This window comes from Camelus dromedarius, chromosome 1 (assembly GCF_036321535.1).
Source record: "Camelus dromedarius isolate mCamDro1 chromosome 1, mCamDro1.pat, whole genome shotgun sequence".
In the NCBI taxonomy this organism is placed as follows: Eukaryota; Metazoa; Chordata; class Mammalia; order Artiodactyla; family Camelidae; genus Camelus; species Camelus dromedarius.
The window spans coordinates 105,813,879-105,839,779 of NC_087436.1; the positions used below are offsets into that span (position 1 = coordinate 105,813,879).

General features: G+C 36.4%; 1 protein-coding gene across 1 annotated transcript in view; it reads left to right on the forward strand.

Moving 5' to 3' along the window:
• Positions 1-1,074: 1,074 nt before the first annotated feature.
• DHX15 (DEAH-box helicase 15) overlaps positions 1,075-25,901 on the forward strand; it is a 47,305-nt gene continuing 22,478 nt past the window's right edge. The window contains 4 exon segments of the mRNA XM_010991050.3: positions 1,075-1,262; positions 7,126-7,561; positions 12,315-12,508; positions 24,721-24,880. Coding sequence (XP_010989352.2) covers positions 1,192-1,262; positions 7,126-7,561; positions 12,315-12,508; positions 24,721-24,880 — 861 coding nt within the window. The 5' untranslated portion in view covers positions 1,075-1,191.

Here is a 25,901-nt window from a genome sequence, read left to right on the forward strand (position 1 = left end):
TTTTCTCTGTGCTGACTTTGGAACATGGATTGGTACAAAAATAAAAATCCTCTTTATAAGCTGCAATTTTAAAGTTGTATTTAACCTTAGGGATTGCAGTTTTGAGGCTCTGATAAGAACCCGAATGTGGTCTTCCAGAGCATCCATACAACCACTGCACAGACTAGAGAGATCACCCAGCTTGGGTTCATCCACAGATCTTTTTCTTGACTGTTTCTTTCGGGAATGAATGCAACTGAGAAAGCAGACAGGTTCTGGGCGGAGAGACTTACAGAAGTCATAGAATCATTCTACCCCTACAATTTGCTACGGCTTTAGGGACAGCCCTAATGACTGTGACATAACCTCTCATAGTCTTAGTGTCCACATCCATAAAGTAACACTTACCTTGCAGGGTAACTGTAACAGTGAGAAGAGAGGTAGGGTTAACACTGTGGAAGCACATAATGGGCACACAGGAAAAAAAATTCGCTCTTACTGCGAATTTTCTCTATTCTAGTAAAAACATCAATAGGTTGAGTGCATATTGTCAGGACGCGGTAAAAAAAGGCAAAATGTATTATGGTAAATCTTGACATTTTCTCACCTCAGCTTTCCCACTGCAACTGAGAATGGCTTCCAGTTTTAGATCTGGAGTTACAGTTGGTTCTGATCCTGGCTCTGCCCCTTATCAGCTGTATAATCTTGATTAGTTTTTCAATTTCTTTGTGTCTCAGATTCTCCTAATGCCAGGGTAATGTAGATAGACAGGATTTCCTAACTAGGACTGGACTTTTTCCTTTCTCACTTTCCTAAACCAGAAGGGCGGGAAGGCCATAAAACCCCTCCCAGCCTAACACTCGCTAAGAAGGCGGAAGGTGCCAGCAAGAGGGAGGAGGCCGGTAGGAAGGAAGAAGGGCGGGCCAACGAGGCAGCGGGCGGGGCTGGAGTTCCCGCCTCCGGTGCGTGCGCGCTCACTACGCACGCACGCACGCACACACGTACAGCATACCGCGGAAGCGCGCGCGCAGGCCCAGCCCTCGTCGCCGCCGCCATTTTAGCTTCTGGTTCCGGCCGCACGGTGTAGGCTGTTGTAGCGGGAGGGGTGGGGGGGGTCCTCCGGAGTTAAGTAGCTGCCCTCGACTGCGCCGATAGAGCCGCCAGGTTCTCTTTCTTCCTTCCTTCGTAGCCGCCCGCTCGAAGAGTCCGAAGATGTCTAAGCGACACCGGTTGGACCTGGGGGAGGATTACCCCTCCGGCAAGAAGCGTGCGGGGACCGATGGGTAAGCCAGGCCGGGGGCGCGAGTCAGCGGCTCGGGCTTTGTTGGAGTCCCGGCGGGAAGCGGGCTAGGGTGGGCCAGGCCGAGCGGGCCCCGGGGCCTGACCTTTTGTTTCTCTCTGGGCTCGGGTCACTAGCGGCGTGGTGCAGGAAAGCGGCGCTACCTCCGGCATTCGGCCCTGCAAGGGCGCGGGGAGCTGAGTGGCGCGGCCGCCGCCCGGCCCAGTCGGGAGAGCGGAGAGGCCTGTCGTGGCCACGAGGGCGTCTCCTCTGCGGGCGGAGTCGAGCAGGAGTCGTTTCGAGGGGAGCGGACGGGAGGGAACGCGGACCTCGTGGCCTGGGCTCCCGGCTAAGGCCTGGAGCCTGGGGAGAGGGTGGGGGAGGGCGCGGCGGGAGTATTCGCGTCCAAGGGCACCAGGTACTTCTCAGGCCGAGGTGTAGGGGAGAGGGCCTTGCGGGGGCGGCTGGGTGCCCAGCCAGGGGAGAGGCGGAGGCCGGAAAGTGAGAGAAGCGCGTGGATCCTTGTGTAGGCTGGGATGGGGGTGGCGGGAGTTGAGTGAGGCATGCAGACGAGCAGTTCTCGGGGAAAGGGTGAGTAGAGGGCCTTCCGGGAGAAAGGATAAACGTGGAATATACATGATAGGCTGGAGGGCTGGAGGTTTTGAGCGGTTCAGTTTATAGTTTGGCGGGAGAGCGCGTACCTCGGTCCATTCAAACACTTCAAAGTAGGTACTAGGCAAACTTCCGCTCTCTGCCCACGCTCCCGCCATCTCCTTTATTTCCTGCTTTGGCTGAAAGTAGTTATAGAGCATCCCTGGGATAGAAATTAGAAGGCATTCTTTTTTTCCCAGTAAGTTCTTGTTTTGTACCCCCTCCCGCTTTCCTTCATAAGTAGCTTTGAAAACAAGAAGACCCTTTTCAAAAGTTTCTGCTATTTATGGCAAAATATCACCCTTGTGGAGATGGTTTGGGAGTTGAAATACACAGACTCGTGGTGTTTCAGATTACTTTCTACTTAGCGTTTTCTTATAGGTACAAAGGAATTTAACAGGTCATTTTAGCAGTTGCATCAGAATCATTCCTTGTCCACTGTGTGCTTTCATTCTTGAAGTACAGAGACTTATTTGGATAATTTAGGCAAAAACATGAAAGTCGATTTTTATTATTAAATGTTAGACGTCAGTTTTCTCTTTTTAGGTCCGTTCAACCGCCCCCCCCCCCCCCGGCAAAACTTGAACGCATTTGAGCTACAAGGCATGAGGTCTTTACACTGGAGGTGACTTTAAAGAGAGTGTAATCAGCTCCGCTCAAGGGATGAGAAATGGAGACCCAGAGTTGTTAAGGTGGCTTTGTGCAACCTGACACAATTTATATCTGGATCTAATTTTCATTTTTAGCCTGTTGTTTTTCCAATGCAGCACCCAGACTAATACTGTTAAGAGTCTTTACAGCCTATTTTAGTGATATTTATGAGTTAGTAAAGTGGGGAACACTTGGTTCTTCGTTCCTGTAAAGCAAAAATAAATTGCTTGTCATCTGGCTAAGATGCAGCTGATGTCTCTCAGAGTTCAGATTGGAAAAAAAATTTATACTGGGAGGGAATGAATTCACTTACTCATATTTGTGTGAATGTGCACCATTTAAATGCTTTTCTTGGGATTAGTGGTCCCATTATATGTTTATGGGGTTGCTCCCCTTCCCTTGTAAATCCTACATCCTTAGTAAAAATGTGGGCTTTTTTAGGTTTTTGATAGTATCTTTATGATTCTGTGGGATATTATATATGTCATCTACCTGTAGACAGAGAGCTTGTCTTTGGAATAAAGCCAAAGTTCTGAGGTATTCTGGAGGGACATTTGTAAACTCATTTTTATGTCACCTGAATGTCATTTCTCGTAGAACTTTATTTAGCAGTGGGTTTACAGTATTTATTAGTGCCTTTTAAAAAATATTTAATGATTTAAAAAGTCATTTTTGTTGACTCCTCTGCAGTCTTGAAGGTTTTTTTTTTTTTTAAAGTCCTGTTAGCAGGTGGTTTTATGTGAGAGGGTAGACTTGACAGTCTTGTGAACTCCACTAGCAAACATGGCTGTCCCATTTTCCCTACAACTGAGAATGGAAGATAATCCAGTGAGAGATTTTATTCACATTCAAGCTCCCAAACTATATATGGCTTTATTACTCCTGCTGTATTTTAATTTTGGAGTCAGGTAGAAAAGTTGAAAATTTGTTACATACTGACCTTACTCCTTTTTTCATCATCCCACAACATTTTTTGTGTAAAATTGTTAACCAAAAGACAACCTACTCGGGAAGTACGGAAAAAGCTTTTTGAAGATAGGGACATTTTTCACTTTGTTAGTTTCTGTTAATTGCTTCGTGTTAAGAGCTTTTCCTGTTAAAAATGTGAAAGAAATATAGTGATAAGATGATAACATGTAGAGTGTTCCCAAAACTGTTTTAGATGATTTGTATATAAACACATTTTCACTACAATCCTGTGATTTAGATGAAGTTAAGTAATTTGCCACAGGGAACACAAATATCCATTGATAAAGATGCAAAGAAAGGGGCAAAAAATTCCCCCAAATCCTCATCCCCATCTTTTTTAGAGATATCTGCATATTTATTAACGAATATGAATTTTAACATTATCAACGTGATCTTTTAATATGTATTACTTTGTGCTTTGACTTTTATTCACTTGGAAATATGTCAAACTATGGAATAGATAAACATTCTTTTCATTGACTGCATAGTATTCCGCTTGTAAAGGGGCATCATAACTTACTCAACCAATTCCCTGTTCACTGATGCTTTGGTAATTTCTTAGCCTTATTTTGTGAGTGAAAAGTGTGATGAACATCCTTCTGTGTACATATCTGCAAGCTTAGATCCTTAGGAGAAGTCCTTGGGTGTGAGATTGCCAGATAAAAAGCACTGCTTATTTAAAATACTATGATTTTGGTGACCAGTTTACATCTTCATTAGCATTTCTTCAGTTTCTGTTACTCCCAGGTAGAATTCTAACATGGCATTTTGAATTAAAAAAAAAGTTATAACCAGTATTTATTGGGTATTTATTATGTTCCAGGCACTACTTTGAGCACATTACGTACATTAACTCATTTAATTCTTGCAATGCCTGACAAGGCTTGTGAATAGCCACATTTTATAGATAAGGAAAGAAATAACTATGGTCATATAGTTAGCTTAAGTGCTGAGCCAGGATTAAACTGAGATTGAATACTGAACCATATACTCAACAACTGTGTCCTGTTGTGTCTCTCCCTGCCAGTATTGTGGCTAAGTGATTATAAAGCACTACTTAGATAATTAGTTTTTTAAGCATTATACCTCAATTAGTAAATCTTTAAGCATCCAGTTCCTTTATAATAAAAGTGTCTGTTTAAAAAAATTTAAGTAAATCTTTTAAGCAACTAACTCCTTTATAACAGAAGTTCCTGTTTGTATACACAATATTCTGCATATATTTATGAAGCAAATGGTTTGAGCTCCTCTTAACTGACCCTTAATTTTTACCATCCTTCTCCCATGGAAGGTAGATAGTTTGAATCACAGGCAACATTTCAAGGTAATTTGCCTTCTGTATTCTTCTGATTGCTTTCATATTTTAATCTAAGAGACTTCTTTATTAATACTTCTCACTTTGCACATTTGTAAATTGAAGCCTGTATCTTTGCAATTGTTTTGCAACTGTGATCTAGGTGCTCCTTTTACTCTTATATCACAGTTAAACCCCAGTTCATGGTCAGCACTTAATCTTTGCGTCTGCAGAATGTATTTTATGCTTCCTCTGCTGTAGTTATTTTTTTAATATTTTTTATATTTTAAAAAATTTGTTGTTTTTGGTTTTTGGTTTTTGATGGAGGGAGGTAATTAGGTTTGTTTATTTTTAATGGAGGTGCTAGGGATTGAACCCAGGACCTCCTGCATGCTAAGCACACACTCTACCACTAAGCTATACCCTCCCCCCCCCGTAGTTATTTTTGGTAATGAAGTTTCTGTTGAAATAGGCCCTTGAAAAACATCTTTGTTAGTTTAGGTATTATTGTAACAAAGCAGGTGATATATGATTTACTTTGTCCATCACTCTCCATGCCCCATATTTTATATTACTGTTGAAAGGTTTGGTCCGTGTGGTAAGAGCCTGGTACTGTGATGGAAGTATAAAAGTTCATAAATCACCCCACGCCACAGTAGATTAGAAACAAGAATCCTTTTTATTTAGACCAGATGTTCTTTAAGGATTCTTATTTAATTAATAAGCATCTGAGACCAGAGGCAGAATGAGAGAAGCAAAGAAACGATGGTTGATGTCATATTTCAGAGTAGGCTAGGAAGCTCAAGTTCTGAATTGTGAAATTTCATTTTGTATGTTGGGTTATCCTTTGGGTTCCTTTTCTCTTTGCTTTCTCTCTCTTTGTGCCAGTTGAAATGAGAAGTTTCAATCATAGCTTGTACTATAATTCTGTAGAAGATGGACATTGGGATGGGAGAAGGAAGAATCACTTATTACATATACATATGTGGAAAATATGTATGTGTGTGAATATTTAAGTGTACACATATAATAAGGCTTTTCTCTCTTTAGGTAAATCCCTGTGGAATAGAATATATTTTAGAAGGGACAAGATCAAATATAATTGGTCAGTTTACCATTTCTGTAATTGGGGAACCATCCTAAATCATGCTGGGTTCAGCATTTTAGCTGTATTCTACTAAGGGGGTGGTTACTGTTGCCCAGCTGATGTTTTATTACAGAGAATGAATGCTCTTCCCTAATTGGGGCATGGGAAATGTGTATGTCTTTTGTGTGTTATAAATAAGGAACAATGATATGTTTAGCAACTTGTGTCATAGTTCCATGTTGCCTCATTATTTCAAATCTGAGTCCAAATACCATGTGGCAAAGTTGTCAGCTACAGGACTTGATCTGAAGTAAACTGGATTAGTAGAGTGAATAAGCATAGGTTATTTTAAAATTATTAACTGTATTAGGGATTGTCTGTAGTAACTAGAAGTAGATCTTAGAATTGGCCACTTAATTGATCTAAGATTAATATGGTGACCAACTGCATAATTTAAGTATTTTAAACAACTTAATAGTGTTCAATGAAGCTTGTTTTTAATGAACTACATTTCACTTTATGGATGACCAAAGTATACGTAGGTTTTTACAAAGTACTACCAGTGTTTAACTGTTGCTGTTAAGGATACATGCAAGGGTAAACAATGAAAACAAGAATTTAAAAAACTAAAATTTCAGTTTTTCTTACAGAGCAATATCTGTTAATTGAACAAAATTGAGAAAGTGTCAAACATTCCAATCCTTTAACTCATATTTGTATTACTGTAATGTGAGGTGGAATTGTGGCCAGAAGCAATAAGTTCTTGCTTAATTTTGAACATACTTTAAGTGCAAAAATACTTTTCTTGTAACTTACAGAGATTCTGGGAAAGATTGTGATGCCATCCTCTTTTTGCTTAATTTGTCCTTAACCTTTTCCCCCCACACCGTCTTCAGTCTTTAACTTACAGGTAGGAAGGGATTTTACACGCAGAAGACAGAGTTCTTGTGTTATCTCAGCTGATGGGTAAAGGTGGAAAGAGACTGTCCCTTAACAGAATTTGAAGCATTACCAAAGAAGGGAAAGATGTGTATGGATGAGGCATAGAGAATCCTTAATTACAAGTTCTTTTTTATTGTTTCTGCTGCTTAGGTAATTCATAGAGTTTTATATCAATTTGGTTGGTAGTTGGACATTTACTTTCTTTGTGACTATAATGCTGCCATAAACATTTTGCATAAAATTCAGAATCTGAATTGTAATTTTTTTTTTCAGGAAGGATCGAGATCGTGACCGTGATCGTGAAGATCGGTCTAAAGATCGAGACCGAGAACGTGATAGAGGAGATAGAGAGCGGGAGAGGGAGAAAGAAAAAGAGAAGGAATTGCGAGCTTCCACGAATGCTATGCTTATCAGTGCTGGATTGCCACCTTTAAAAGCTTCCCATTCAGCTCACTCAACCCACTCAGCACATTCAACACACTCAACACATTCAGCTCATTCAACACACACCGGACATGCAGGACACACATCACTTCCACAGTGCATTAATCCATTTACCAACTTACCCCATACTCCTCGATACTATGATATCCTAAAGAAACGGCTTCAGCTCCCTGTTTGGGAATACAAGGATAGGTTTACAGATATTCTGGTTAGACATCAGTCCTTTGTACTTGTTGGTGAGACTGGGTCTGGTAAAACAACACAGGTGAGTTATTGAATACCATGGTACATGTTTTGCTAATGTTTAAGTTTACTAAGTCGCTTATTTGATCCTAGTGGTCATTCCCATTGTCTGTCTATCTGTCAGAACATTTTGAAGCTTAGCTGCTTTTGTGTTCAGTACTTTTTAGTGACTTAAATAGGGTGGGAATCCTGTAGGGAGATACTTTCCTGAGTCCCTTTGGGAAAAGAGCAGTACTGTTTTTTTTCCAGTTTTGTTATGTTAATTATGGTAAATTATGGCAGAGTGATGCTCTCCCACTTTGACTCAGAGGTGGTACGTATTTGGGAGTACAAGGTTTGTTTTCCAGTGCTTGGGTGGAACCATTGGAGTAGTTTTTGTTTTCATCATTCTCATTTGTTTTATTTTTGTTTTTGTAATTGTTTTGAACCATGCGAACATTATCTATTCTTTTCAAAAAATAGAAGAGCTAAAGTCTCTACTCATGACCTTCATCCAATAGTGTGCCCCCACACATACACAGCTAAACACTTATTAGCGTCTAATTAGTAATTATATTTAGGATATTTTTTCAAACATGGATGAGCTGTTATTTACTGGGCCCATGTTATAGACATCCAGGCTGCTTCTGTTGGTTGTTCTGCATGGCAAGGATATCCTGAGGGTAAAATCCTAGAAGTAGAAATTGCTGGGTCAGAGGATTGTTTGTAATTGTGATACATACAGCCAAATAGCTTTCTGTAGGGAATACATCAGTTTACCCTTCCTGAGCATGTATGGGAACATATGTGGGAAACCACCAAAGTGTACTGCTGAACTTGAACTTTTGTAAGTCTAATAGGTGAAAAATGCTATTTCAGTGTTTTTTTTAATTTATTTTTTAAAATACATTTTATTTATTTATTATTACACTATTTAATTACTTTGGCAGGGGTGGGGGAGGTAATTAGGTTTATTTGTTTTTAGAGGAGGTACTGGGGATTGAACCTAGGACCTCATGCTTGCTAAGCATGTGCTCTACCACTTGAGCTATACCCTCCCCCCTTTCAGTGTTTTTTAATTTGCAGTTTCTTGCTATGAGTGAGGTAACCATATTTTCAGATACTTAAGCCTGACCCACTAGAAAATTTCTAGGAAATGACAAAAGTAGCAGTCCCTGGCCATTGTAGAAAATTTGGAAAATTCAGGGAAGTATTGAATTTAATGATTACTCATCTTACCATGCAGAAATACTTTTTCTGGTTTTTTTCCTATCAGCCTGTTTTTTCCATGTTCGTGTACCTATGATACATGTTTAGATTTGAGCATACTGCATATACAGGTTATCCTTTTTTTAAAGCTGCGTATACCACAAATCTATCAGTTTGAGTATTTCATGGAGACATTTTGAAGACTACAATAGGAACCCAAATTGGAGGCTTTTATTAAAGACTGAGCCTTTAGTGAGTATGATTTTTCTTTTAAGTGAAGGAAAATGTAATGTTGATGTTAGCAACTGAAACTGTTGGTTTATTTTTATCACCTTATGGGAATTTAAAGAATTAAATAACATGAAAAACTGTAATTCTAAACTTACTAATACCATAGTATTTTTAATAATTATTTCAATGGTTTATCTAGTTTGCATAGTATTAATAGCACCCATTTAATCAGCAGTTGAGTAGGGCCAGGCACTCTGTACTTTGTGTTACCTCTTTTAAGTTTTTCAACATCCATGCAAGGAAGTTGTTAATCACCATTTTACAGATGAGCAGAATCAAGCTTAGATTTATGAAAGTCTTAAGAAAAGTTTAGTGGGTTCCCCTGGGTTATGTAAGTAGTCATAGGAGCGTTCATTATTTAAAACATTGTCCCTTTGTCTCATAGCCAAAGTATATTTCATACTGCTTTTCTGTTGTCTTATATGGTTAACCTTATTTCAGAGATGAGTTTATTTAGTAGTAGTTAGTGTAGAAGAAAAGGTCAAGTGAACTCGCAGCAAGAGGTTTGTGATTATTTGGATTAGTATTTGGGTGTTTTTTGTTTTGTTTTTTTTAATTTGAAGTAGACTACTTGGATACTTAAGATTGCAGAGCATTTGGGGGATTCAAAGGAAAATTGAAGAGTTTAAATAGTGAATTTCACACATGCTTTTTTGGCATATTAGTAACTTTGACTCAAAACCTTTAGGAGTAGCAGCCATTTTTTGGTTATCTTTTTGTGCATATCAGGAAATGAAATGCTCCAAACAAAATTTAAAGAAATTTAACTTTGGACTGGGACTCACAGTAAAGACATTTCACACTGCAACTTGGTATGCACTTACTGTATCCTTATATTACAAACTAAAGCTAGTCCAGCCAAAGGTACAGCATGAGCAAGGGCACATGTTTAGAGAGAAGGGAAAGCTTTTTATGCCCTAGCCAGAGTATAGGGTGTGTTTGAGGAGGGAAGTGGGGCAGGTGAGACTGAAATAGTAGAATGGACTTTATCTTGCTGTAAGTGGGGGAGGCATCAGAGCTTTTTAGTTGAAGGGGAATGACAAGGAATTTTACAGAAATGTCCTGTCTGGTGAGAATGTTGATGACAGACTTTGTAGGAGGTTATAGCAAAATTTTGAGTGTGTAGGGTGGTAGAATAGAGAATAAAGGACAGATTGGAGTTAGGATGTTACTGTTATTTGGAGGAAGGTGAGAAATGGTTTTGAATTTACTGACTTTAGAATACCAATAAATTATTCATTCTTCAAGTGGAAATGACCACAAGGTCAGGGTGGGACTAGAGTTAGGATTGACATTTGATGTGTTGTATATAATCTTAGAAGAATCAATAAAATCACTCAGTATAATGTGTAAAACTGAGGGCTAGGTATCAGTTTTTAGGAAGATGGCCACAAATGGATGAAGGGAAGAAGATGAAAGTATACGTTAAAACTGATCCTTGGCTTGAACAAGCCAGTAGCCTGCATATTTCAAGACCCAGTTCCCTTCTTAATGCTATTCTTAGAAATATGAATAGATATATTGATGGAGTCATTCTCCAGATCTTGTCTGGGAATGCTTTAAAAGTCCCTGAAACGCTTTCAAATGTTCTGGGGTTTTTTTCATATACTTCAAACAAAACAAATATTGGAGTGCATTCAAAATAGGAGCAGTTGAGAGAATCCAGCTGTCTTCTGTTAAGCCAGATATTAGAGATAAACAAAAACGTAAAACAGCGTATTCTTGCTGAATTTTTTGAAGATGTAGTTCTATGTTCATAGAAACTGTTGTTTATAATGTAGAATGGATTTTTATTGTTAAGGAGTTAATAAATATTTCAACAATTTTTCAGATTTAATTTACTGATATAGTAAATATGCTAGTTGTTTGGCCTACTAGGTTATTTTAAGAGTATAAAAAGGTTGAGATGAAAAGTTGGAAAACTACTGAATTAGCCAGAACTGTTTATATCTTTTTTTTTTTAAAGTGGCAGTAAGCTATCCATTTCACTGAAGTGAATTAAAAAATCGTTGAACATTCTTGCCTTAAGAATTCTGAGTTAATTTTAAATAGCTTTAATTGACCAGTGAACTTTTTTTGTTGTTGGGTCTTATAAGGTACATTTGTGCCTTTATAAGAGGCTTGCCGAATGAAGATACATATAAAATTTTGCTGGAAAGCCACTTAAACTTTGGTCTGTTGGTTTACAGACCCAGGGAGACTTCTCTTTTAGTGTTTCTGTTCATTTTAAATCCTTTAAAGATATGCGTAGTTACATTCCTAGAGAAGCAGCATAATCATTCCTTCCCCCTTTTGGATATTTGTCAGTGACAGTTAATCTCAAAATTGCAGAAATAATCTAACTAAAATGTAATAGTACAACAACCAATTCTTCAGATATCACTGTACAAATCCTGTATCACCCCCCTCCCACATTTCCTGTAGCATTAAAATCTAATAGGCTTGTGGAGGCTTTGTTGGAGATCCATCATGTCCTTGTAGCAGTAGATTCCCATTTAATGTAGTGAGCACTTAGATTTTTCCCATGGTTCTTTTCCAGGTAAGTGAGTAGAGAAGAATCATGAAATTAGAGGATTTTTTAGCTTCTGTTGATAATGGAGCAGCCAGGAAGCGTGCTGTCATCATGGCAACAACCAGCTTCTTAGGCTTGCTGTTTTTTTTTTAACCCTCCATTGCCCTTCTTCAGGCAAGTGCTGTTGCTGCTTCCCTTAGGTCCTATTGAATTTGAGATTGACAATTACTAAAATTAACTTTTAGTTTGTACTTAAGGTGTTGCCATTGTGCATACTTCTGAGGGGAGAACGATAGGAGTTAGATTCTGCTGGCTTACAAAAAATTAAGGTACAGCTTCATAACTACAAGCAGATACGATTTTTACTTCTATGTGCATTACTTTATGACTTAAATTTTATAGGAATGTAAGTGTCAATTTCTTAGAATGTTTTTGGAAACTAACATTTGTTTTAGAGTAGAATTTTCCTAAGTTGAGTTTGTTTCCCTTGGTGCTTAGAGAAATGCTTGGTGATGGAACACTGACACTGTGGAGCATACTCAGCAAAGCCTTAGTGGACCTAACCTACTCAGGAGCACAGTTATGTCACATCAACGTTCTACATGACCCTCCTTGGCTTGAAGAGTTCATACTATTATGAGTTTGAGTCATAAATAATAATTTGTGGTGTGCCTAATTGAATTTTTATTTTAAATTAATAGAATGAGATAAAGCACTTCATGTTAAATATGTACCTCATATGCAGGCAGAGTAGAATTAATTTAAATGTGAAATTATTTGATAGATTCCACAGTGGTGTGTGGAGTACATGCGATCATTACCAGGACCCAAAAGAGGAGTTGCCTGTACCCAACCCAGGAGAGTGGCTGCAATGAGTGTGGCTCAGAGAGTTGCTGATGAAATGGATGTGATGTTGGGCCAGGAAGTTGGTTACTCCATTCGATTTGAAGACTGCAGTAGTGCAAAAACCATTCTTAAGTAAGTACTATCTTTAAAAATGGACACTTTTTTCCCCTCTGCTTTTAGTTTTCTGCATTTCGATAGGGGACTTTCCTAGTGGAGTCTCAAGTCATCCAAATTTAGAATAGTTCATAGTAGACTTTCGATTTACTAGATGACTTTTTAATATGGATTCTTTTTCTTGGTAGTAGTATATATAGCTTACTCAGTAGACACTGAAGTTCAAAGGTCAGATTTTAGTTACTTGGTGTTATATCTTAGGTGAAATATTTCATTTAAATATGATAGAGAAATAAAGTGATATATCTTAGTAAAGGATAGTTACTTGCAGAAAGAATGATTTTAGGGAAGGGATGATTTATTTGGGGGAGAGGGTTTTTAATGATAATTATAAGCTATCACCATGCCTGTTATGAGCTAAAAGGAGGACTCTTACTTTGTGATACAGTCTTGGGAGCCTCAGAATCCTCATTCCTCTTCGTTGTGCTGTGGTGCACATGACTGACAACCGTACTGAACTTCTTCCTAACATTTTCTTTAACTTCTCTAGTTTTTTTAATCTTCATCTTAATCCTTTCATAATCCTTTCATAATCCATAATCCATAAATAATAATATTTGTTGCCTGATGGTAATTCTTTTGAAAATCTCCCCCTTTTATTGCTTCTGTTTATTCTGTATGTGTATGACATTTAAATCATTTTTAAAAAATGATTCCTGTGTCATGATACAGTCTTCTCCCTGAGGTTGTTTTTAAAAGACAATTGGGAATAAAATTATCTTCTAAAAGACATGAGTCTTTTAATGGCATACATACAGAGTTATGGGGGAAACTATATTTTACAGAAAATTTCAAATTTATGTAAAAGTAGAATGGTACTATAGTGAACTCATTTATTTGTCTTGCATCTTCAGATGTGACCAGTCTTATTTTATCCATATCTCAACCTTTTCCCTATTCTGTATAGTTTAAGGCGAATCCTAGACATTGTATACCTTGTAAATATTTCAGTATATCTCTCAAAAATAAGGTTCCTTGAAATAAAAATGTGATATCACAACTTAAATTTTTTCTGTAATCAAAACATTGTTACCCTTCAGGTCTCATGTCAATTTCTTCCAGTTTCTTTCTTACATTTTTTTTTATTAAAACTTCAGATTGTTTCATTTTTAATAGCAATTGAACTTAAGTATTTACTTCAGCCAGGTTGTCTTTATGACTTGGAGGCACGTTTTGGGCTTAAATCTTAATCTTCATTGAATAAAATTTTTTAATTTAGTGGTAATCATGTTATTGATCAGTTATAATTAAGTGTAATTGATAAAAGCATTACATAAAAATCTTATGATTTTATATTGCTTTAAGATGCGGGTAATGTCAAGGAATTGAATAATAATAGGCAGACTTTACTCACCTTTGGGAGCAGTAATATTCTGACATTTGATTCACCAGTTTTTTGTTTTGTTTTGTTTTGTTTTTTTAAGTAAGCTGTAGTTGAACAGGGAGAACATAATTTGAAAATTGGGAGATGAGAAAGTTCCATGCAGTGTTGGGGCAGAATGTGTGTATGTTTGTAGTTGGAAGTGGTAGGCTTTCAAAAGATGTATGCTTGTAAAAGATACCGGTTCGGTTAATAGGAAGTGACAAGTAACGTATTTCTGATAGCCCAAATGAAAGTATCTTTTTGGCATTGTGATGTTTTCTTATGGAATGGTTTCTGGAGACTATAATTAAACTTAAAAAAAACCCTAATTCTTGGCAAGGTAAATTTATTGAGATTTCTTCTAGAATCTTTGAAGATTTAGAAGCTAACCTAGTATTGTCTTTAAGTGATTTAAATCCTGTTAGTACAGTTAGTTGTAGTTTTGCCCAATTGGAATGCTTTATTAAATGCGCTATTTTATGAATCCCTAGGTATATTTTGTATAGTCATCTATCAACTCATTTCTTGAGAACCCAGATGTTAAAAGCAGCTAAAGCTTTAACTTAATAATGGTCAGTTACATAGTTAATTGAGTAGAGAGAGTGAACATGTCAGACAACTATCAGTACCCTCCATTAACTCTTTGCATATATAAAGTGCCTAGGTATGTACTGTGTAGCCAGAAGAATCCTTTAGTTTTCACCATAGAAGGGTGATAAAGAGGACTAACTTACGAAGATTCTCTCTGAGGAGTGGAGAATTTAAGCCATGTCCTTCCTGATTCATTGTTTATACCAAACAAATACTTGTTTACTAATTAAATGTTTGTTTGAGAGTGCTTTAGCCTGATGATTGTATCTTTAAGTCATCTTTATACAGATTAATGGTCCAAAGATAGTTTCTTCAGTGTTTAAGACACATACATCTGGGTTCTCGGTCTAATATTGTGCTGTTTTTGAGGAATGGGTCTGGTATAAATGAGTGCATACTATGTTAGACTGGCCTTAAATAGCTATTAAGTGCCAGGAGACAGGTTACTTTTCAAAACCACCATTGCTAAATGGTTTTTATATTTCATTGTTGTGTGTTTGCCTGCTCCCATCTTTTTTTTCTTAAGTATTCCTTTTGAAATATATTTATGTTCCTTTGGCCATCTTTGAATGAAAATGATTGGGGGAAAAGCTCATGAGGTAGCTAAAAGAACAGTGGAACTGTCAGTGAAAAAAATTTGTGATTAGTCAGTGAAAAATACCTTAATTCATTTTAATGTCAGGAGGAAGAAGTTGACATACTTTTGCTGAGGATTTTAAGGGGCACTTTATAGCTGGAATTGTAATACATTTTAAGAAAGCCATTCATTTTTGGGGGAGAGAACTGATAACTTAAAGGAATAAAACTGATAGTCTTGAACCTTTGGAAAACATAATATTTAAGTTATTAACTTGGTAGCTGATATCAGTGTTATTTTAGGTGATATATTTCCTTTTTTGTTCTTTCCTTCAAACTGTAGAATTACTGAGATTTTGATACTGAGGAATCCAGTAATTTACACAAGTAACACTTAGTCATTTGTTCAGTCAGAATTGAGTACCTTCTTTGTGTCGGGCAGTGCTAGATATAGTAGTGAAAGTAAATCTGGTCCCTGTCCCTATAAAGCAAATACAAAAGTATATATAAGGTTTCAAACTATGATTAGGCTCTGAAAGAGAATTTTGGAGTGTATATGAAAGTATGATTTGAGAATTTACACTAGAAAAGAGAAGGCAGAATTTAAGTCAAGGACTGAATTGAAAGTAATGGTTTGCCAGGAAAAGGGATTGAGGTACAGGGAAGCAGAGCTTTCTAGGCAGATGGAACATCATTTTTAAAAACTTTTTCTTAGGGAGGGAAAAAGTCATGCCTTTTACTTGAAGGCTCTGTAGTCTGTGGTATTTAAGGTATCCAACTGATTTGTGTAAGTCAGCATATCCATGCTAGGTCATTTTTGAGATGTCAAAGTTTAGTTTCTTTTTTTCTTGCCTAATTGGAACATAAACCCTTTGGGAAGAGAGTTTGTGTCTGTATCTGTGTACTTGCCTTGTGCCTGAATCCTTTTCTTAAAAAAATGTGGGGACATAGAAGGGACAGCAGGGGAGTAAAAATTTGTTACTACAGTGCAGACTGGGTGAATCTTCAACATAATTACGAAAAGGGCAGAATTTTCATGGAAAGACATTTTCCCTCATTTGTTTATAAACTTGTCTGTGGAGAGGACATAGTGAGAGATTGATTTTGTCTGCATAATTTGCCTTTTATTCTGAATCTTTTGCTTTTGGGTATCAGACTCATTTTAATTTTGCAATCTATCACAAGGCTAAGGACTCAACCTGGGATAATGTTTATGAAGCAGAAAGTGTTGTAGCTCTTTCTTGGAGAACACATGGCTTTTAGTTCTATAAGACTGTGCCATCCTGAGATGTTTATCTTTAATTTAACTTGAGGACAAGCTGCTAGAAAATCAAGAAAAGTTAAAAGATAGGACATAGTTGAAATCTAATTGAGTGACAGGGAGAAATGAACAGTCTTGGATTTTAAGGTGTGATAAGCCCTTTGTAAAACTTCAGGGAGAGAAGTTTTGTACAAAAGTAGGCAAAGAAGTGCTATTCCACACAACATAGATCAGAAACTTGTGGAATTTCTTGATCTCCAAAAGGCAGTCTAGGCAAAAAGATGAAAGAGAATCCAAAAATATTTAACAAATTTAAGAGTCCATTTCAGACACTGCTACAAATAAGGAGCTGGTTGATAAAGAACCTCTAAGGTTGACAACTGGGGAGGATTTACCAGGCATTGCAGATTCTTTGGGACCGCTGGAAACAGTGGTCACCACCTTCATAAGGACTACTTAGAGATTCCAGAGTGTGTTTCCAACAAGGCAAGTCTGTTTTAAAAAGATGACTTGAGAAGAGAATCAAAAGGAAATATACTGTGGAGCACAGACTCTAGTAGGGATCAAAGTACCTGAGTTGTGTCCTAGCTCTGTCTCTTATTGCTGTGATCTTGACTGTGTTAATTAGCTTCCCTAAGCTTACTGCTTTTTCAGAAGATGGAGCTGATAATAACAACTACATCTTCGGGTTGTTCTGAGATTAGATGTGTAATTTGTGTGTAGCCGTTGGAGTAATTCCTGTTACCCAGCAAGTGCAAAATCAACATTTCTACTCTTGGCTGCCGCTGATAATGGTGATAGATTTCCAGTTTGAGAAATTACTGGCTCTTATTAACCAGTTTACCTGGTTAATTAAAAATGAACTTCATAAAACCAATTTAATAAAGTTCCTTTTAATACAACAATTGAGTTACAATTTGGGGGTTTTAGCTTGAATTAAACCTTGATGTTACTTGTCAGTATGGAATGAATGAATGAATACAAATATTCTTTTAGGGCTTGGAGAGAAGATGTGGAAACTGGTATGGTTATTAAAAATCATTAATTATAATCATTAATCAAACATCAATTATAAACTAATTTACTGAATATCTGCTATATGGTAGGCTTTGTTCTAATTCAAATGTAGTACTGAACTTAGAGAAAGGTAGTTACTGGATCTTTAGGAAGGGGTGGGAATGAAGAATAAATGTGGTTATTTACCACTTAAGCAGTTCCTGTCATTGAGACTGAAAAATCACTGTTACCTTAGAATTCAAATTCTGCTGGCTTTTATTAATTCAATTCATAGAAAGATAACTTGATTTCCTAAAGACCTGTATATAGTGTTACATTTGACCTTTGTGTTTATACTTAAGCACTTGCAAGGGATTAGTTAGAGAAGGCTCTCTTTGTTTATAGTGCCAACATCTTTAAAAATACTAAGTAGAACCTACACATTCATCCTAGCTTTCTGTAAATTCTGTTGAGGATGGGAGAGCATTTTCTTCAAAAGTTATGAAAATTTGAGGAATAGTGTATTTTGAAAAAATGATTTAGTTTCCTTATTTTTCTATAGTTAATTTCTTAGTCATTTATTTTGCTTGATTAGATCTCTGAGACACATACTGAATGTATTTTGGCTATTTGCCAAAATAAATCTATGCTTTGGCTGCTAGTTTTTAGCATTTCAGTTAATAATTATGAGACTATATACTTGATAGATGGGTTTTGATGTTTTCTGTTTGCCTTCTTTGTCTTTTTTTTTTGGTATGAGAATTGTATTAAAGCATTGTAGATTCCACATTCAAAACACTATATGGTACCTTTCTGTGTGACTCCATCTACTAGTGGTTGGTTCTTACTGTAAGCAATACCATGCTATGTCTAGTGCTGTTGTGATTATAGTAGGATTAGTGTTGCTCATACTGTGCTTTTGCTGAGAATATGTCAAATTGAATTTGAGCCTATATAAATTTTTATCACTTTATTGGTGAAAGGAGCATTATGTATTATAAAGGAACTGTGCTAGTGTCATTGGCTCTTTTCTGATTTGGTTGGGGAGGTAAGCTGTGAAGCAATTAAGAAGGTAGTTTGAGTGTCACATGAATTGTGTAGATATTTCACAGGAGAAGGGGGTATTTGATCTGAGCTGAGAAGGATGAAGAGGCTTAGATAGGCAGATTAACTAGGTAGATAAGCTAGATTTTAAGTAAAGTAGAAAGTTCCCTTGCTGCTTTAGTTTATAATGTCAGGAGTTTTTTCCTGGCACTCTAGGCCTAAAGAAATAACTCAGAATTCTGTTTATTTAGTAGTTCACTGCTGACTTCTTATGTTTTAATTTTTCTTTCTTTTCTTTCCTTTCCTTTCTTTCTTTTTCTTTTCTTTTTTTCTTTTTTCTTTCCTTCCTTTCTTTCTTTCCTTTTTTCTTTCTTTTCTTTCTTTCTTTCCTTCCTTCGTGATAAGTGCAAGCTATTTTTAGCTTTTCTTCTGTTCCTTACTATTGTCATTTAAAAAGTATTCTATTGATAGGGGCTTTAAACAAAAGTAGTTTATGTGGTAGGAAAAATGGAAGTGCGTAAATACTTTTGATCATAGTCTCTGAGAAGTCTTGATCCATTATAACTTTAAAGAAATTAACCACACATAAACCTGTTGTGTAAGCATTTTAATGTGGGTAGCTTTTATTTAATAGAGACACATATGCCACTTGACTGGATTGTAGTGGGTTGATCTAAAAATTTAGTGGTAAATAGAAAATTTATACAAACCTTAAACATTCATTTATCAATCTGTTAATGTAGGACCAACACCATTTCCTTGAATATGGGCCCTTTGTTTAGAGTTCCATTACTCAATAAAATGTCCAGTTCTTAAGGTGGGATTTAAACTTCAAACACTCACAAAATACACAGGTGTTAATTTTCTGGAATTTATGAGAGTTCAGTCTTTTGGAATTCTGGAATTCCAGACCCCTTTCACTTTTATAGTTATCATACTTAATATTTGTATGTGTGTGTGTGTGTGTGTGGTTCATCTTTTCAAGCTTTTCTGAAGCGTACAACTTAGGACACGTATATACACCTCTTTTCTGTTCTAAAAGGGTATCATTTCATGTCAATATGATCATGTTTACCCAACTGGTAGGGATAGCAGTATGGCTGTACTACGTATGTTTTGTAGTGTAAGGTTGGTTATCCCAAGGAGTCATTCGTTAGTGAACATGTAGCGTAGAGTTCTTCTGTATTGAATACTTAACCAGTTGCTAGACAGTTGGCGTACAAGTGTTTTATATACATTACTTTAAACAGTAGCCACTTTATTCTCCTGTTTTTAAATGGAGCTTTAGAGAAGTTGAACTTCTAGATTCCGGTGAAGGTCTGACACAAATAAGAAAGCAAGGATTTGACCAAGGTTTGTCTTACAACAAAGGATGTGTTCTCAAACCACTGTATGTGTTTTTCCTCTCCATCCTCATTCCTCATCTCTCCGTGTAATTGTCTTTGTGTAAGTATTTATAAAGCAGTAAATCTAATTAGAATTAACAATGCCTGTCATTTAGAATAGATAACTCTTTGAAGCAGATACCAAGAATTTCTTTGAGTTATGCTGAGACAAGTTTTGGATCCTTTAGAAACATAGTTGTGATTTATGTGCTTATTTAGTCATGCCAGAATAAAGCCTATACTTTGAAAGGTAACCAAATCCTAGCAGATTTGGAATAGCACTACATAGCTAGGATTTTCAGAACAGATTAACCTGTGTTTATAGCAGGACTGGTTCAAATGTATGGCCGCTGACTTCACATATATTGTATCTTGGGGATTGTCTTAGATCAGTAAATATAAAGTTGCCTCATTCTTTTTAATGGCTATGTAGTTTAATTCTTTTGATGGACACTCAAATTTTTATTTTTTGTTATTAAAATCAGTTGCTGCCCTTAGTACTGTCTTACAATTTTGTACACACATTTTTTTCACACATACGCAGGTGTGTATATCTGAAATGAGTTTCCTAAAAATGAAACTGGTTGAGTCAAAGGATGTTTTTGAATTTTATTAGTTGTTGCCAGATTGCCCTCCACGGAGATTCTATCTCCTCAGATCAGTAAGGGATGAGCAAATGAGCGTCTGTTTCCATACCTTTGCCAACACTTTGTTGTGGAACTTTTTTGTCTTTGTCAGTATTGTAAGTGAAAAATGAATTCTCATTATGGCCTTAATTTACATTTCTTTTGTATGAAACTGAACATCTTTACATGTATTTGTGAGCCTTTTGTATTTTTTTGGAATCTGAGACTTGTGCTTTTCTCATCTTTCTAAAAGTGTTGCTACCTGATTGACAGTCGTTTGTAGCAAGGTGCTATTTTAAAATGCATGCCAGTCACAGAGAAAGTAAATTTGAAAAATATACAGTATTACAGGATTGATGAAATTTGATAACTTTATATTCTTTACTCATCTTTCTGTGGTTGGTTGGCCTTTTTCTTACTGGTTTGTATGAGTTTTTAACAACTGGAATTCTGGATATGAGTTGCAGTTTTTGGCCTAGTTTACCACTTGTTTCTTTGCCTTATTTATGACACTTCTTGCCATATAGAAGCTTGAACTTTATACAGATAACTGATTAACTGCTTACTTTTTATTTTCAACATTGGATGTTACATCACACCCTGGCCAAGGTTGTTTTAAATAATCCATATATTCTATATTTTGTTTTAAACATCTTTGATCAACCTGGAATTGGGGCGGGGCGTTTAAGGTTTGAGGTCGGGATTGAGGAAGTTTGTGTTACACACACACACACACACACACACACACACACACAGACACACACACACACCCCTGTGGCAAGTAAGACGAAGTTACTGAGGATTGCTTACCCACATAGACAAGTTTGTTATCAGTTATAACTTGAGAATTACTCAGTGACATTCATTATAGTTATGAATAATATGTAGTTTATTATTAAAGAGTTTTAAATTTCTGGTATTCATTTTGTAAAGCATTTGTCACCTTTCTGTGAATCTTTCCCTTTATGACTTTTCTTTGAACCAGGCTACTTGAAGTGTTTCCAAAATGATAAATACATTTGAACACAAAACTATAAACAAATAATACATTAGCAATACAGAATGTTTTACCATGCTTTGTTTTTATCAGAATTAGTGACATTGGCTGGGATCAGGGTTGGCGGTTGGCTTGTAGTTGTACTGTGCCATCTGTGTGAGCCCATTGCAAAAAATACTTAAGTTGATGCTGCTTATTTAGCACACAGGGTTTTTTGGCTTGTTTTATTTTATTAAGCAGTCCTGGTTGGAAATAGGAACTGGTTCTGACTCGCTCCAAGGATGTTTTTGCTGCTCTAGCTATCTATTTTGCTTAATCTGCCACTTGTTTAACTTGATTAATTTAGACTAGTGGTTTCCCCAAGTTAGGAAACATCAAAATTGTATGAAAGCTTGTTACAACATAAATTGCTATTCTTCACCTTCAAAGTTTTTGATTAAGTAGGTCTGGGGTGAGGCCCAAGTTATGTATTTTAACCAGTTCCCAAGTGATGCTGGTGACTTTTGCTGACAATTTTTTAAGCGAGTCATTGTCCCACAGCAGTTAGAAAAACGCTGGATAATAAGGCATTCAGTAAAATGTAGTTTGATTATCCCAAGCAATTTTAGTTTACTAGTTCATTACTGAAACTTCAAAATTATGTGATTACAATTTACTATTGTAACACTATTTTTGTGACTCATCCTTAGTCTGGGTAAATATTTGATTGCTACAATGAAAGGTAGTAAAATTTGACCTAGGTAAAAAAAAAAAGTGGTTATGATTTTTATAGGACCACCAGTACCTGGTTCTCCTTTTCTGTACTCTGTATTAGGTTACTTTTTTTTTTTAAGTAGCAAAGGGTTTCATACATCTAGCAGTATATAGCAAATCATGAGGTAGCTTTTCGCTTTTGCTTATTTATCTGGGACTTTGAGGAGAGTGTGCTAGTGTAGTAGGGCCTAGGATTGGGAATCTTTACACTGACTAAGCTGTTTAACTAGTTTTGAGATCTGGCAAAGTTAACTGCTATTACTCAGTTTTTTCCCTGGGAAAAGCAGCAAATTTGATGGTGTCTTTTAGAGACCTTCCAACTTTAAAAATTTTTCCTGAAGCTCTGTTTATACAAACAGCATGCTTCGTATATTAGCTGGTGATGCAGGAGATGCTTAACTGTAGCATCTCTTAGAATTGGATCATTGGATCTAATTAATATTGAGGAACTAACAGAAGTCTGTCTCTAGAATCTCAGAATCAGGGTTTGGGTTCAGTTGATCGTTTTAACTTAGTAAGTTGTTAATAAAAGAAGACAGTGGTGCCATTAGTCTAATTTATAGTACTTATAAACTGCCATTTGTAACCATTCCCCTCTTCCTGAAAAATATGAAAGAATGAGTATTTGGGTCAGCTCTGCTTTTGAATGCCTCCATATGTTACGGTGATCCTGAAGCTTGAAAATGAGAAAAGATCAAAATAGAGTTTTTTAAAAAGGATTTTTCAAGTGAAAGTTTTGATACTTCAATGAATTTTTAATCACACTTTTAATATGTGAAATTAAATGCGTTTTACAATCTGTGAGGGTCTTATAAACAGAAGTTAGGTGGTTGTCATTGCCTGTGAATGCTTGAACTTAATCTAGCTGTATATGTTGCTTCAAATAAGTGATATGTATTGTTGGAATTCTTTGTGTTGAGTTTATTTGCTAACAAAAATACTAGGATTCCATGTTGAAATGAGCAGGCTAGGAAACTGAGCAGCAGAATGTAAGTTTGATGGTATTTAAGCAGATACTTGTTCACAAAGAGTGCCCAATTCAGTTTTTTTGCTTTGCAAAGCAACAGGCAAGAGCTTTGTTAAATCTAAGGAAATTATCCACAAGTAGATGAAACTGTTCTAGTGTTTGGTTACTGAGATAATGTGCAGAAGGACTCCCTAACTCGTGTCAGTAATAGCATATGAAGGCAGGAGAAATCACCAAGTGTTCTTAAATAGATCAAAGAGATTTCAAAGCATCTAGAGGCTATAACGTAGCTGGTTCATGCATTGCGGCGCACTGTGATTAAGACATTGAGTCATAGTTTAATTGGCTTTGTTTTTTCTTTCATGGTCTTAATATAAAAAATAATTTTGCAGGTAATGGTATGTCAATTCCAGGAATGTGGTAGTTTCCTTTTTGAAATAGGACCAAAGAAGATAGAAGCACAAATATATAAAGACGGATTTGTTTGCCAAATCTTAATTTACAATTAAGTTCAGGTGAAAGAGAAGGCTTCACTTGGCGTGTACACTGTCATTTTGCTGAACTTAGTGCTCCAACAGATGGCATTAGCTAAAAATATCAAGTTGGTCCATGAAAGATTAGATTAGACTAATTCGTAAAAAACAGAGCCAAGATAGTGAAGTCATAAATGATGACTTCAGATTTTTATGCTGCTCTTAATTCTGTAAATAAAACCATGGATTTGTATTTAACTGAATGACCTGTGACTTCAGCGTTTGCAGGCCGACTTTGTTTTGTCCAGGTGCCAAACATAGGATAATTGTTTCTCGTTAGTGACAGTAGCAGCCAGAATGGAATGGACTGGAGATGGCTGACCCATAACAACCATTTGGCAAACCACCCTTCATCTCAGTGCCTGGATTCTATATTAGCTGTCTTCTCTTGAGCTATTCCTAAGCCTGGTTTTCCTCTCTTTGGTTCATTGATACAGCTAATGCTATTTGCCTTTTCTCTTCCATATGTATTAATCAGCATTTCTATTGTGCTAATACTGCTCCTTATTCCACAAATACATTTCTTTTTGTGATTCTTTACCATCATTTTATTGAATTGGATGGGGCTGGGGAAAGCGATTGTGAACCCGTTCCCTTTCGAACCAGAAGTCTGTGTTAGTTTAAGTGGGGAGTTATTAAGGCTTTAAAGAAATACAACATTTTAGTGATGTAATATGATAAAAGCAACTTAAAATGGTTTCTTAGTTTTGTTTTGCAGGTTGAATGTTTGTTTTAAATTTTGTTTTGTTAAGATATATTTAAGTGACTAGTTCTGCTTCGCATTTGTGTGAAATCATGTGTTCATTATATTCCATAACCGTCTGATTTACTTTGTTTTCTCAATGCATTTCAGTATTGCAGTCTCACTTGACAGGATTTGATAATGTATACGTTTGATACACTCAAAAAAGTTTTTCTGGAAGCTTAATTTTGCCATTGATTATAGAACAATAGCACATTTGTTTTGAACAGGGGCTTAATTTTGATTTACCGGATGTCTTTGTGTTTCACATATCATAAAGTTTAGTTTTAAAATGTCCTAAATGAACCTTAACCAGCATGTTCTTTGTCAATATAGGTATATGACTGATGGGATGTTACTTCGTGAAGCTATGAATGATCCTCTCTTGGAACGTTATGGTGTAATAATTCTTGATGAGGCTCATGAAAGGACACTGGCTACGGATATTCTCATGGGTGTTCTGAAGGAGGTTGTTAGGCAGAGATCAGATTTAAAGGTGAATTAATTTCTTTTGTTTGTTTTTTTTAATCCCTATATACATAGGTATATATAAAAAAACAGGGAATGCATACTGATCCTTCTAATCAACTATAAAAAAAATAATCAACTGTAAAAAAAAGCAGCCAATGAGAGCACCTGCAGTGGTTTTTTCTTTCTAATTTACTTTGCTGCGTCTTTTAGACTTTACTTCCACTTTTTAGTAATGTATTTTTAAACCAAATCTTTTCCATTTTTAACCCACCCAGTTTTTTGTTTTCTTTTAAATGTCCTAATGGTACAGTGTTTCTGTAAGCCTTTTGCTCACCCTCCCTTATTAAGTACAGAGGACTTCTTTAAGGATCAGATCTTTTTCCTTGTCTCAACACAAGCACACTCATTATATCTCATAATGCTGCCTAGTGGAGTAACTGCCCAGAACCAGCTGCTCCTCAGAGATGCCTTTGCTTAACCCAGGGGCTTTTTTTTTTTTTTTTTTTCCCTGTTATGCCACTATTACCCTGGCCAGTGTTACTGTGTTGATAAGGGCTTTAAAACTGACTGCATATGCTGACATTTTTGTCTCAAAGTTTGTGAAGTTTCCCTTTTACATTGTGTGTGTGTGTATACACACACCATTCATTGGAACTTAGACTCAGTATTGCATGTTAGTGTATGTTACAGAGGGTTTGTACACTGGGCAGAAAGATTCTGAGTCAAAAAAATCGATATTGAGGATTCTGCTTATGAAAATTAAATTTATGCTTTTATATTTGAGTAACTTTGAGTACCATCATTATTGATTAAATTTTATGATCTATTGAAATTTTGGAGAAATTCAGAGTAGAAGTTAAGGACTCTGGTGGAATGTTTAATGAGGGGACCTTCTATTTAAGTATATGTTAATGGATTATGTAACAATTTCCATAAAGGGAGGGGACTGTATAGTCATGTAACCCTGAACCTGAACAACCTTGTATAGCTATGGCTTTTCACAACAGTGTAGAAAACTTCTGTTTTAGAAAATTTACTAAAGAAGT